A 14,495-nucleotide genomic window follows, 5' to 3' on the forward strand; every position below is an offset into this window, starting at 1 on the left:
CCGGAGCAGAGTGAGGAGGCAGAGCGCGGCGGAGAGTTAGGCATAGTTTATTCCAAAATAGAAAGCTCTAAGGCAAAACAGACGAGAGAAAAGTGAACAACGCTTCATAAAAAGCAAGACAGATGCAAGTGAAGAACCAAGAGGTCAGCGAGGGCCCACCCAGTCAGTCCAGCCTCCGGAGGGACAGGAACCAGCTCACTGGAACTATTGACACACAGCTGTGGTTCAGTATTACAGCTCTTTAAACAGCAGGCGCCCCACTTTGTGCAGCAGTATGACAAACTGATCAAGATTACAGATCTTTCCCGACATGCGAGGAGGCTGCAGCACTTAGTCCTTCAGGCAGGCAACAAACAAGGAGTCCCACTGTCCAACTGCTCTCCGTTCTCAGCACAGTAGCATGTACGTGTACATAAATAAAACGAATGCGTGCAAAAGTCCACTGCTTCCTGTTGACCATGGAGTCGCTGTGTTGGTGTGGATGCTGCCCTGCAGGGTCTCCGTCTCAGACCCTGGTGATTGTGTGGTTAGCATAGTGTTCTGGATTGTGCACTTGAGAAAGTGACGCCTACGATACTACCGTAAAACGATTAAAAGACGTAATGTATGGTATGCACAATGTAGGTAAAGCGGGAGCTGGATTTAAAAAAACCGAAGCACTGCAGTCGAGTGTCTGTCAGACAGCTGGCGTGCTGCAGGTAGATTATTAACGATGCTTTGTAGAGCCACAAAAGTGTTGCGCAGTTTAGTGTCTTTTTGACCAATTTAACCGAGGGTCACACTTTCTTTTTGTGCTTCTTGGCAATAATTCTTTAGAAAAGAACACAGATAAGGCCTTGTTAGTATTGTAAGTTTAAAACCAATTTAAATAGCAATTTTCTTCAGCATTCAGTTCCTTTTTCAATTTTTTAGAAAACTTCAAAGAACCCTGGAAAACAGGGTCGCTAGCTTTAATTATGAATCTGTACATAAATATTCCTTACAAAACAGGAGAACACAAAAATGAAACAAAAAACACTAATTTCATATGTTTGCATATAAAAATAAGCATCTCTTTTTTTTCCTCCAATCTCTCCATGTGTTCTGCTCGGCCTGCGGGGGGCGTATGAGAGCCGTGGAGTCGGTCATAAGAGTGTGCATATCTACTCAAAACACAAGCATGCAAAAAGTGAGGACAAACCCTTACAGATACAACTTTAAAGTGTTGGCATCCAAAATGAGAACTGAACGGGGGACGGGCCGAAAAAGAAAAAGAAATCTGTCAACATTTATTAACGGAGCAGAAAAATCTGCTTCGGGTGTTTTTAACACTTTTTTTTTTCTTCTTCTGGTTGATTTCATCTTTTTTTTTAGCTTAAATATACAAAAAAGTGCACTCGCCTACGTCAACTAAGTAATTAAAAAACGGTTTGTGAAATGAAACTGCTCATGTCGCCTCGCAGCCGTTCAGCAGGGTGGAAGAGGAAGAGGACCAGGAGGCCGGCGTTGTGCTGTGTAAACCGAACGTGTCTGTCTGGATGCACCCGTGTTCTGTAGGACGACTTGCGCTTGGTGTGTCTGTGTGTGTGTGTGTGTGTGTGTGTGTGTGTGTGTGTGTGTGTGTGTGTGTGTGTGTGTGTGTGTGTGTGTGTGTAGGGGGGGGTGTCTTCTATTGCAATGAATCGCTGTTGTCCAGGCCCAGCCCGGCCATGTCCGTGTCATCGTCCTCGTCCCCGCTGTCCCCCGACTCGTCCTCGCTGTGGCCTCCCAGCATCACCTGCTGGACCGCCAGCGTGGCGCCGTCTGACGTCAAGCTGTGCAGACTCTCCACGTTCATGGTCACCATGGTACCTGAGGAGGAGAGGATGTTCAGAGGACTGCTGCCATGACAACGCACTGCTCTGTCCGGAGACATTCAGCCTTTCAAACTGATATGAAACCTGGAGGAACTTCAAACTGATGAAGACGGGTCAGAGAGCTGCTGCTCATCCTGAGAGAAGACCAGATCGGTGTGTGTTGGTTCTGGACATAGACTAAAGACTGTCTACTCACTGGAGGGACACACTGAGACAGGAAGTCTCTCCGAAAGACAGGAAGTCTCAGAGACAGACAGGTCTCGGTGAGAGACAGACAGGTCTCCGAGTCGTTTAATTATTTTAAATATTCAGTAAAGTGTGATATTTATTAAACCTGAATGTCTGTTTAAGTGTCTTCATGAAGTGTCCTGACACGCTGCCTCCAGTCACACTTCTTCATGGATATCTTTATAGATCTGATCTTTGACCATCAACAGCAGCAACATCTACAGTAAATATTACAGCCTGCTGAAGATGAGTGGATGTGTTGTGGTTTGGTTGGATCATCTGGACCTGAACACCAACATACGACCTCTCAGGTCAGAGGTCATCCACTGTCATTTGGTCAGATTTTCCAGAGGATTTGTGACATGATGATAACAGTATTTGTTGATATTAAATCTGACAACTGGAAAACAATACGTGCTGGGACGGCTGAATTATTGTTCTCACTCAATTAACATGTTTTCAAACGCCCGCAGACAGATGAACTGCTCTGGTGACGAAGGACTAGAAATGTCCGTCCCTCTGGGATCTCAGGTTTGTGTGATTGTTTTGATCAAATGTGTTTTCATTTTGTGGTGGATTTTATCAAAAGAAATGAAGTCATTTGTCATTTGAGTTTTGTGGGTTAAAAAGTCTAACAACTCCCTAATAAAGAGTAAAATGTTTGAAATGACTTATCGTGCTGCACATCAGACATATGAGACCGTCTGTGACTGTAATATAAGAGCTTCACATCATCTTTAAATCACAGTCAACACTAAAACAAAGTTCCGTCTCTTACAGCTGGAAGTGGAGAAAACTCATTTAACATGTTCCTCATTCCCATCATAAGACCACATTTCCCACAATCCCCGGCACTAGCGGTTCTCCACTTGTTTTCCGGTGAGCACCGTCTGAGTTTGTTTTGCTGATGAGAGGAAAGGGACCATTATTTTTAGACTTAAAAATCTAGTTTTGTTTGGAAAGACTACTTTGGAGTATTAATATGCAGAAATACTTTTGTATACTTCTGTCCAGGACATTTTTTGCAGAAAAAAATTAATAAAAAAAAAAAAAAATCACAGGAATATATACGATCTTCCGTAAATAATTTAGTTGGAGTTTTCTTGAATTAGCGTTGGTTATTGCGAACTGAGATTTCCTGCTGATCTGGTGTGTGGGTAGAGCCTCTGCAGAGCTGAGGTCCACATTTTCTAAGACTAGATGACGGGAGCATGAGCTGTTCATTTCCTGTGATTGAGTGAGTGTTCAGAAAGCGTGAAGCCGTCATGCTGGAGACGTGGAGGAGACGTGGAGGGGTGACTGATCGATGTTGTGCTGCGTACCGTCGGGCATGGTGACCTGCTGCTGGGTGCCTCCGCCTGTTGCGATGGAGTCGGGCCAGAAGCGCTGCAGCGGCCGGTTCTGAGGCGTCTTCTTCTTGGCTTTGGGTGTCTCGGAGGAGCTGGCGTCCAACATGGGCTGCAGGATCCGTCTTCGTGCATTAATAAACCTGAAGACACAAGATGGCTGAGCTCGGTTGGTCTTTTTGTAGGTTTGTTTTGTCAGGTGCTCCCGATCTGTGATGAAATCACTGGAAGCTAAAATCCCTCGTTCAAACAGGAAACTTGTCTCTCAAAGACCGATAAATAAATAAAGCTGACTGAGGATAAGGAACACAAACCCCGAATACACTCAACAAAACATCACTGCACTCGATTGGAAGTGAATCTGAGACTTCTTGCCCACTGAAGGTTGTTAAAATTCTTGTTATTCGCCACGATAATCGATCTAGTCGCGCTGATTCCTGTTTTGTTTCTCTGATCTTCTGTTAGCTGTGATTAAAGAGGGGCGGAGCCTCACAGACAGGCTGTGTTTCAAGGCGTAATTCAGGCGTGTTTCAAGCTATTTTTCAGGGCGTTTCAGGGCGTGTTTCAAGCCGTTTTTCAGGGCATGTTTCAAGCTGTTTTTCAGGCTGTTTTTCAGTGTTTCAAACTGTTTTTCAGGGTGTTTTAGATGTAATTCAGGCGTTTCAGGGCGTGTTTCATTGTGTTTCAAGCTGTTTTTCAGGCCGTGTTTCAGGCGTAATTCAGGGCGTGTTACGGGCTGTTTCAGGGCGTGTTTCAGGCCGTGATTCAGGCATGTTTTAAGCTGTGTTTCAGGGCGTGTTTCAAGCTTCAGTGTGTTTCAAACTTTTTCAGAGCGTGTTTCAAGCCGTTTTTCAGGGCATGTTTCAAGCTGTTTTTCAGTGTTTCAAACTGTTTTTCAGGGTGTGTTTCAGCGTCTTTCAGGGCGTGTTTCAAGCTATTTTTCAGGGTGTTTTAGGTGTAATTCAGGCGTTTCAGGGCGCGTTTCATTGTGTTTCAAGCTGTTTTTCAGGCCGTGTTTCAGGCGTAATTCAGGGCGTGTTACGGGCTGTTTCAGGGCGTGTTTCAGGCCGTGATTCAGGCATGTTTTTAAGCTGTGTTTCAGGGCGTGTTTCAAGCTTCAGTGTGTTTCAAACTGTTTTTCAGAGCGTGTTTCAAGCCGTGATTCAGGCATGTTTTAAGCTGTTTCAGGGCATGTTTCAAGCTTCAGTGTGTTTCAAACTGTTTTTCAGAGCGTGTTTCAAGCCGTTTTTCAGGGCATGTTTCAAGCTGTTTGTCAGGGCGTGTTTCAGAGTGTGTTTCAAGCTGTTTTTCAGGGCGTGTTTCAGTGTGTTTCAAGCTGTTTTTTAGGGTGTGTTTCAGGCGTGTTTCAAGCTGTTTTTCAGGGCGTGCTTCAGGCTGTGTTTCAGGACGTAATTCAGGCGTGATTTAGGGCGTTTTAGGGCATGTTTCAAACTGTTTTTCAGGGCGTGTTTCAGAGTGTGTGTCAAGCTGTTTTTCAGGCCGTGTTTCAGGCGTAATTCAGGCGTGTTTCAGGCTTCAGAGTGTGTTTCAAACTGTTTTTCAGGGCTTGTTTCAAGCCGTTTTTCAGGCCGTTTTTCAGGGCGTTACAGGCTTCAGTGTGTTTCAAACCGTTTTTCAGAGCGTGTTTCAAACCGTTTTTCAGGGCGTGTTTCAAGCTGTTTTTCAGGCCGTTTTTCAGGGCGTTACAGGCTTCAGTGTGTTTCAAACCGTTTTTCAGAGCGTGTTTCAAACCGTTTTTCAGGGCGTGTTTCAAGCTGTTTTTCAGGCCGTTTTTCAGGCATGTTTCAGAGTGTGTTTCAAGCTGTTTTTCAGGCCATGTTTCAGGCGTAATTCAGGCCGTGTTACGGGCTGTTTCAGGGCGTGTTTCAGGCCGTGATTCAGGCATGTTTTAAGCTGTTTCAGGGCGTGTTTCAAGCTTCAGTGTGTTTCAAACTGTTTTTCAGAGCGTGTTTCAAGCCATTTTTCAGGGCATGTTTCAAGCTGTTTGTCAGGGCGTGTTTCAGAGTGTTTCAAGCTGTTTTTCAGGGCGTGTTTCAGTGTGTTTCAAGCTGTTTTTTAGGGCGTGTTTCAGGCCGTAATTCAGGGCGTGTTTCAGGCCGTGATTCAGGCGTGTTTTAAGCTGTGTTTCAAGCGTGTTTCAGGGGGGTTTTCAAGCTGTTTTTCAGGGCATGTTTCAGAGTGTGTTTCAAGCTGTTTTTCAGGCTGTGTTTCAGGCGTAATTCAGGCGTTTCAGGCTTCAGAGTGTTTCAAACCGTTTTTCAGGGCGTGTTTCAAGCTGTTTTTCAGGCCGTTTTTCAGGCGTGTTTCAGAGTGTGTTTCAAGGTGTTTTTCAGGCTGTGTTTCAGGCGTAATTCAGGCGTGTTTCAGGCTTCAGAGTGTGTTTCAAACTGTTTTTCAAGGCTTGTTTCAAGCTGTTTTTTAGGGTGTGTTTCAGGGCGTTTCAAGCTGTTTTTCAGGGCGTGCTTCAGGCTGTGTTACAGGCTGTGTTTCAGGACGTAATTCAGGCGTGATTTAGGGCGTGTTTCAAACGGTTTTTCAGGGCGCGTTTCAGAGTGTGTGTCAAGCTGTTTTTCAGGCCGTGTTTCAGGCGTAATTCAGGCGTGTTTCAGGCTTCAGAGTGTGTTTCAAACTGTTTTTCAGGGCTTGTTTCAAGCTGTTTTTCAGGCCGTTTTTCAGGGCGAGTTACAGGCTTCAGTGTGTTTCAAACCGTTTTTCAGAGCGTGTTTCAAGCCGTTTTTCAGGGCGTGTTTCAAGCTGTTTATCAGGGCGTGTTTCAGAGTGTGTTTCATGCTGTTTTTCAGCGCGTGTTTCAGGCGTAATTCAGGCGTGTTACAGGGCATGTTTCAGGCTTCAGAGGGTGTTTCAAACTGTTTTTCAGGGCGTGTTTCAGTGTCTTTCAGGGCGTGTTTCAAGCTATTTTTCAGAGCGTGTTTTAGCCGTGATTCAGGCATGTTTTAAGCCGTGTTTCAGGGCGTGTTTCAAGCTGTTTGTCAGGGCGTGTTTCAGAGTGTGTTTCATGCTGTTTTTCAGCGCGTTTCAGATGTGTTTCAAACTGTTTTTCAGGGCGTGTTTCAGTGTCTTTCAGGGCGTGTTTCAAGCTGTTTTTCAGGGCATGTTTCAGGCGTGATTCAGGGCGTGTTACGGGGCACGTTTCAGGCCGTTTCAAGCTGTTTTTCAGGCTTCAGAGTGTGTTTCAAGCTGTTTTTCAGGGCGTTTCAGGCTGTAATTCAGGGCGTGTTTCAGCTTTGTTTCAGGCATGTTTCAGGGCGTGCTTCAAGCTGTTTTTCAGGCGTGTTTCAAGCCGTTTTTCAGGCCGTTTTTCAGGCGCGTTTCAGGGTGTGTTATAGGCGTGTTTCAGAGTGTGTTTCAAGCCGTTTTTCAGGGCATGTTTCAGGCCGTAATTCAGGGCGTTACGTGCTATTTCAGAGCGTAATTCAGGGCGTGTTTTAAGCTGTGTTTCAGGCGTGTTTCAAGCTGTGTTTCAGGGCGTAATTCAGGCGTGATTTAGGGCGTGTTTCAGGGCGTGTTTCAAGCTGTTTTTCAGGGCGTGTTTCAGAGTGTGTCAAGCTGTGTTTCAGGCCGTGTTTCAGGCGTAATTCAGGCGTGTTTAAAACTGTTTTTCAGGGCGTGTTTCAAGCCGTTTTTCAGGGCGTTTCAAGCTGTTTGTCAGGGCATGTTTCAGAGTGTGTTTCAAGCTGTTTTTCAGGGCGTGTTTCAGTGTGTTTCAAGCTGTTTTTCAGGGCGTTTCAGGCCGTAATTCACGGCGTGTTACGGGCTGTTTCAGGGCATAATTCAGGGCGTGTTTCAGGCCGTGATTCAAGTGTGTCTTAAGCTGTGTTTCAGGCGTGTTTCAGGGGGTGTTTCAGGGCGTGTCTCAGGCTGTCACAGGCTGTGTTTCAGGGCATAATTCAGGCGTGTTTCAGGGCGTAATTCAGGGCGTGTTACAGGCTGTTTCAGGGCGTAATTCAGGGCATGTTTCAGGCAGTGTTTCAGGGCGTGTTTCAAGCTGTTTTTCAGGGCATGTTTCAGGCTGTGTTACAGGGCATAATTCAGGCGTGATTTAGTGCGTGTTTCAAACTGTTTTTCAGGGCGTGTTTCATTGTGTGTCAAGCTGTTTTTCAGGCGTAATTCAGGCGTGTTTCAGGCTTCAGAGTATTTCAAACTGTTTTTCAGGGCGTGTTTCAGTGTCTTTCAGGCGTGTTTCAAGCTATTTTTCAGGGTGTGTTTCAAGCTGTTTTTCAGGGCATGTTTCAGGCGTGTTTCAGAGTGTGTTTCAAGCTGTTTTTCAGGGCATGTTTCAAGCTGTTTTTCAGAGAGTGTTTCAGGGAACTCACCAGTTGTTGACCTGCAGAAGTGTCAGGTTGGTCTGGGTGGCGATCTGTTTCTTCTCATCCTCTGTTGGATAAGGATGCTGCAGGAGAACAGGAGGATTTAGTGAAGCTGCTCAGTCACTCACGCTCGCTCAGTCACTCACACTCAAGTCAGTCACACTCAGTTCACACTCAGGTCACACTCAGGTCACCCCGATGTGCTGGAAGAGCCATGAGCGCATGACGTTGGTGGCGTGTTTGGGGAGGACGCCGCGCTTGTTCTTGGTTGAGTTGTCGTCGTGGTTGAAGAGGTTCAGGTCCTGGTGGAACTGCAGCTGCAGCTGAGCACACAGACACCGGCTTTACATTTCAGTCCCGTTCATACGACCACACATCTAAACTACTGACCGAGTTCCTTCTGAACAACGTGACAGGAGGAGAATGAACACGGTGAGATCAGGAAACACTTCAAGACTCGCAACTCATTTCAAAAACAACAAGCTTAGAATGAAAGACAGGTTAAAACAGATTCTGTTAGAATACATCTATAGCAGCATTAATACCAGTAACAGACCAATCATTGTGTAGTCGGACTCCTCCCAGCATGCATTGGGAACACTGACACCAACATGTTGAATGGCTGTCTGCTTTTACAGCCAAACATGTGCAGGTCAAAAGGTTGAAGTCAGTAAATGTGGCCACTGGTCATTGTGGGAACCGCTGACAGAACCAGACAGAACCGCTGACATTCAGAACCAGCACCAAGGAGACACGTCCTACCTGATTGTTTTGTACACGTATTGTCCCCGGAGACAGAGCCTGTGTGACCACCTGGCCCTGAGGAGTTACCACGGTGACGGGCTGGTACACTGTGCCCCCTGAAAACAGAAAAAGGTTAATCTAACTTAGAGCTGCCGGATTCTGGAAAACAATCACGATTTTCTTGTTTACATTTTTTTTAAATCTTCACTTCCCTAAAGAAACCTCAGGTATGACGGTTCCTGACGGACTGTAACTTTATTTCTGGAGATGTATGAATCATTAATTTATCTAATCAACTCTAACCTGCATGTTCCACTGAACACGGGTCTGTTACGTTTGGTGTGCACTGTAACTTTGTTCCTCTGCACGGCTTCATATTCCAGCAGCATGTCAGAAGTGTTTCATCTTCCTTCCTGATTGTTCGTGTTTTTCACCTTCTAGCAGGTAAACGCTGTTAAACGCTTTCTTTTGTGTTCATTGTTGTAATTTCCTACTTTGTGCTGCAGCCTACAGACGCAGTGAATACAGCTGCTGTGTTTTAGTCATTAAAACATGAATCCTCCTCTTTATTGTGGAACTCTTTCCCACGGCCGGGTAGACGGTGATGCAATGATGTACGATCAGGAGGTTTATTTGGACCATTGACCGGATCCTCTTTATTTTCCTCCGACTGACTTCCTGCCCGGTTGATCTGCTCCGTTCATCTCGCTGCGGTTTCCATCACAAGCAGACGGTGCGTATCTTTAGTGGAGCAGAGCGGTGACCTGCTGCTGCGACGCTGCTGACGCACCGCGGAACGACCGACCGACCGACCGACCGTCAGGATGGAGATTCACTGCAGCAGTCTGCTTTTAAAAGCGTTTTACAAACGTGATCTGAAATCTTTAATTATCATTAAAAACACAAAGATATTGTCGAAATTATTGATAAAAATAATTAATTTAATTTTCATTTCAAAGTAGGAGCACTTGTTTCAATGCAGCTGCTAAAAATAGGATGACGTAGAGATGTGAACCAGCAGCCATGATTCACACCTTCTTCCCCCGACCTTCAGCGGGTCAGCATCCATGATGTTCATCCCCATGAGGACCGGGCTTCGGTCACCATGACGACAACTGATCCTGACAAAGTCGTGGGTTTGTACAGGAAGCGTTGACAGACTAACGTAACCCGCAGGCTGCAAAGCAAGCTCAGATCAAGATGACGCATGACAATATTTGACTGGTCACAACAATACCGTACCTGAGGAGGGGGTCGTATGCCATGGTGACATACCTGCGACCACCTGGGTGGGGTTGACCGCCGTGACGGTAACATTCCCCTGCTGCAGGGCTGATGCTGGCACCACGATTTGACCCTGGGGACTAAGGGTCCCCGAGATGGAGCTGGGGGTCTGCAGAACGGAGCAGAACACACAACGTGGGCCGGGTCTCTCTCTCTCACTCTCACTCACACACACACACACACTCACACGTGTGTGTGTGTGTGTGTATCTCATGTTGATGCTAACTTTTACGCGGTCACACCCGAGTGATGGCTACCTGGGTCTTGGTGGGGGAGAAGCCCGGGACCTGGCCTTGCACAGGGGAGTACGGGCTCCCCGGGTCTCCACTCAGCAGGGTCTCACTGTTCATCTTGGTCTTCAGGCAGGCGATATAGCGGCTGCAGAAGTCCTTACACAGGTCGCTCACCTTCTCCAGCTCCAGCAGGTGGATCCGCAGCACCTGGATGGCCTTCACCATCTGCACACAACACCGAAGGGTTAACAGCAGTCTACCGAGGCGAGGCCGTCGTTCTCCAGCTGAACGTTATTCTTCTCGACATTCATTGGCCCCACTTTGCATCTCGTCCTCTTCTGTCCTACGTCCTGCAGTCTCCTCTCCTCTCTGCCGCCGTGTTGTTGCAGGTGCTTCTTGTGGTGGAACTTGTGTTAATACCTCATCGTAAAATATTTAGCCGGCAGCTGTAACATACGAGATGAGGACGGTGATCTGAATATCTAGATGCCCATCTGCAACATAAAGCCCGTCTGTGTGATGGCCTTCTGCCATCTGCACAACATTAGGATGAAAAAGGGACACTGAAAAACGTCTCCATGCAGCATAAGTATTACACGAGTAATGTAGATTAATGTGTTGCCTACGTTATCAATATTATTACTTAAAGTAACTTGCGTAATTGTTGATGCTTTTATTGTGAAGGCCGGGCTCCTCAGGTGAGTCTACATACATGTGCATGCAGGCACCAGGCAGGTTGGATGTTTTTTACCAGGACAGAGAGGCAGCAGACGTTGTCGGTTTGTTGGTCTGAAAAGGTCGAATACATCTTCTGAAACGTGACGCTATGTTCGTGTGGTGGGTGGAGCCAGGGTACTTTGGAGGTCAAAGGTTACGGACACGTGACTGTATGAGTGGTTCCCTTTGTAGTTGTCTGTGAAATACCGACAGTCTCTGTGTTGGTTGTGTGAGAGGGAACATGCGTATTCAGACTACTGCACGCCTGTTTTAGGAAGCTCTCCTCTCTCTTTGAACATATCTGTTCAGACTAAATCCAGAAGAACTGAGGAACGCTGGAGAAGTGGGACGTCTCACCAGGTTGTCGAGCTCAGGGTCCTCGCTGAAGAAAGGTTTCCCTTCTTTCTCCTGATTGCGCACAAAGTTCTCGATGTCGACATCGAAGCTGGCCGAGGTGATGCAGTCGGAGCTCAGCGTGGATTGTTCACACTTCTCAAATAGCAGCGCCAGCAGAGGGAACAGGGGATGTCTGAGGACGGACACACAGCAAAGGCCCCGTTACTACACATCACACTCATCATCACACTAACACACCTCCAGTCACAGAGCACGACTTGAACAACACGTTACAGCAGGAGGTGGCAACACCCTGACGCAGCAACATGGACGTCACGGGAACGGAGGACATCATGTGACGTCTCCTGGTGCTAGTTTAGTTGAAGACAGACTGACAACAGGGGCACGCACACACGCACACGCACACACACACACACACACACAGCTCTACCGATATATGGATGCTTTGTCGGCGTCCATGGGTGTCTGCGGCTCCGTGGGTGCCGGGCTGGGCACCTCCGCCAACGTCCCCTCGATGAACTTCTGCTCCGAGTCGCCGTCTACCTTCACCACACCTTGCATCTGCAGGGAGACGGAAGACCAGCAAATGAGACGAGACGGCGGTAAAAGGACAGAAAGAGACAGAAAGTGACAGGAGAGGTGAGGAGAAAGCGGAGAGTGAGAGACAAACAAAGACATCATGTGAAGACCGAGAGGAGCTGCAGGGTGAATGTGGACCCTCTGGAGAGTTATGAGGACATGGTCAGAAACTCTCTCCATGCGAGACGCCTTCATTTTACTGAGAGGAAGATCACGACTCGTTTGCATCAACATGCTATAGATGGTGTGTTGTTGCACTTTTAACAGTTTCAGGTCGAACACCTAACAGTACACCATGTCATGTTCTGAATGGACCTGTGAGGAAACACCTGCCACGAGCAACCACGACCCCGTCGCATGTCCTCTGTGAACCTTCACGTGAGACACATTCATCGATTCTCTCCTCGGCCAATGTTTCCTCTTCGCGCTGCCGACCAGCCACACGATCCCTCCCAGGGCATGAATCCCATCCCGACCATGTGACTGAGACAATGAGGTAGACTGAGTGCAAACAGGCTAAAAATAATCGCTTTGCTTCGGGTGGAAAATGTCTCATTAGTCATAGGTCGTTTTCAGCTCTCAACACCCCCCAAAAAACTTTGAATAAAGATGCTTTGTAAGCAATTTCCACACGAGAGAAATGCTGTGTTTATAGTGCGTCCCTGGTGTCTCTCATGCAGCGGTGTTGCTGTGCTGGACGTGTTACTCAGATGCAGTAGCATGTGTTCTGGTGTTGCATGCAGAAAGGGTTTCCCTTTTGTTTGGCTGATTCGCCTGAGAATAAGTAGAGGATCCACAGACAGCAGAGCCTTCAGTAAACTGGGACATTGAAGTATCCCAGTCCTGTTTTAATGTACCAGACCAACAGAAAGCGTGCGGTGGAGCCGGCCTCCACGTCCTCTCACCCACCTGCTGCTCTCCCTTTGGGTACTTGTCTATGGACACCGACTGGGCTGCCATCACGTTCACTGCAGGTGCTGCAGACACTGGGGCATTATAGAGAGCAGGGACAAGTGGACAGGTGGACAGGTGGCCAACCTACACAACACACACAGGTTCAGTTAGACGACCTCAGGTGAACACAACCTGCAAATAGTTCAGCCCGTCACGTTTCACACGTTAAACCGGGGTCCAGGGAGGATTAATACGTTTCATTCACGACTAATAACTGGTGTTGAACTTTATGTTGGAGGAGCATTAATAAGTAAGACATTCTTATCATCAAATTTATTAAACATCCGCGTTAGTAAGAAACAAACAAAACAAAATACAGACATGAAGACCACCGGGGGACGAGGAGACATAAACCATAGAACTACAGATGTAAATATTTGTCGGGGGCATAAACACAGCAGACGGGAGGCGTTTCATTTCTATAAATGTTATGAATTAATCAAAGTTGTCCTATAAGAGGAGCTGATGTCCACACACCCACCGCTAACAGCCTTTAGCCCGCTAGCTGTTACATCGTGCGTAGCGGCGACTGCAGTTGAATAAATCATTTGGACCAGCATTAGCCAGCTGTCCTGGAACCGGGACATGTTTATGGGCCAACAGAGCGGCTCGGCTGGAGGAAGCCTCGTGTTCCCGCAACACACGGCCAGCATGTACCGTGAACGCCACATTAGCGTTAGCTAGCGAAGCACAGCTGGTTAGCCCGGAGGAGCAGCTAATGTTAGCAGGCAGCTAACTAGTAAAGAGGGGGTTTATCGGGCTGGTTCGGTTTATCGGGCTGGTTCGGTTTATCGGGCTGGTTCGGTGCAGACTAAATACAAAGCGCCATATTTAGCGAGGAAATCACTGCCAAAACAACAAGCTAACCGCGCTAGCCAGGTAGAAATAGAGCCGCGGATGGATACTCGGGGAGAATAACACGACGGAGTCTCGCTTATCAATTACCATTTTAAATGAATATGTATTTCTTGTCATCGGTGTACAGTAATTCGACTGGACCGATTTCATAAGGGGCACCGGCAGCCCACCAGGCTGGCCCGGTGGGTCCTTCCCCCTCCAGTCAATCAATCACGCGGGGACAGCTGCCCTCTCCGTCCCTCCCTCCGCGCCAACCGTACAACTGTCGGGCCTCGTTTCTATCTCCGGCCCTTCTCTTTTCCACAATCCTCCTCTGCCCCCAAAACGCCGACATATTTTTTTACCCCCCCACCCCCTCCCTGGTAGACAGATTTTTTTATTCTTCCCGGAGCTCTGCCACTTGTGCTTCCCCTCCAAAAAACACCCTCCGCCGCCGTGACTAGGTCCACGCTCCTCGCCCCGGGGCATTTTTGCGTGCGGCCCAGATTGTTTGATTGATAGGGAACGGAAAAAGAGGGATTTTGAGTGACAGCTTACCTGAGTGCCAATCTTCGTCACACTGACAAGCGGCTGCAGCAATCGGGACCCGCAGTTGTCGCTTTGCGTCATCGCGTAAGGGCACGCACAGGCGCTTGGCTCATGAATATGTATGAGGTGGGCGGAGTCATGACGTCCGGCTGCCTGAGAGTCCCTCTGCACCCTGCTGGGTTTTTTGCTTGGAAAACGCTGCTCACTGTCCTCAATCACTCAACACGGGTTCTATGTATATCTGCAGCGTTACACTCCATCTGCATACAAACACAACAACACTACACAGAAACACAACAACACAGAAACACAACACATCAGCACAACAACAACACAATACACAAACACACCACCACAAGAACACACAAACACACCAACACTCAAACACACCAACACAACACAAAAACACAACAACACACAAACACAAGTGTTGATCCCCAAAAGATCAGTAATTAGGACAATAAGCAGGCAGACTCAGGGAGT

The 14,495-nt window shown here is 47.5% G+C and overlaps 1 protein-coding gene across 3 annotated transcripts; it reads right to left on the bottom strand.

Moving 5' to 3' along the window:
* Nucleotides 1-31: 31 nt before the first annotated feature.
* pknox1.1 (pbx/knotted 1 homeobox 1.1) lies at nt 32-14,083 on the bottom strand. 3 transcript variants are annotated; one of them, XM_069155197.1, is made up of 11 exons: nt 14,022-14,083; nt 12,582-12,710; nt 11,524-11,654; nt 11,094-11,265; nt 10,044-10,244; nt 9,745-9,895; nt 8,521-8,618; nt 7,953-8,081; nt 7,765-7,841; nt 3,386-3,552; nt 32-1,830 (listed from the first exon to the last, which is right to left on the bottom strand). In XM_069155197.1, exons 2-11 carry the CDS (start codon nt 12,630-12,632, stop codon nt 1,649-1,651), a joined length of 1,359 nt encoding a protein of 452 aa, XP_069011298.1. In that variant the 5' UTR covers nt 12,633-12,710; nt 14,022-14,083; the 3' UTR covers nt 32-1,648. The 3 variants fall into 3 exon arrangements, with proteins under 3 accessions (XP_069011298.1, XP_069011297.1, XP_069011299.1); XM_069155196.1 differs by lacking the exon at nt 14,022-14,083 and adding an exon at nt 13,572-13,800; XM_069155198.1 differs by lacking the exon at nt 14,022-14,083 and adding an exon at nt 13,108-13,516.
* Nucleotides 14,084-14,495: the final 412 nt, after the last annotated feature.

Source organism: Embiotoca jacksoni, unplaced genomic scaffold (assembly GCF_022577435.1).
Source record: "Embiotoca jacksoni isolate LCO1_2020_lvr unplaced genomic scaffold, fEmbJac1.0.p SCAF_2, whole genome shotgun sequence".
Classification (NCBI taxonomy): Eukaryota; Metazoa; Chordata; class Actinopteri; family Embiotocidae; genus Embiotoca; species Embiotoca jacksoni.

Coding starts and splice junctions, on each gene's coding strand:
- pknox1.1 (XM_069155196.1), bottom strand. CDS start 13,634: ATGAAATCGGTCCAGTCGAATTACTGTACACCGATGACAAGAAATACA. Junction 11,655..12,581: donor ACCCAAAGGGAGAGCAGCAG/GTGGGTGAGAGG, acceptor GTCTCCCTGCAG/ATGCAAGGTGTGGTGAAGGT. Junction 7,842..7,952: donor GGCTCTTCCAGCACATCGGG/GTGACCTGAGTG, acceptor GTTCTCCTGCAG/CATCCTTATCCAACAGAGGA.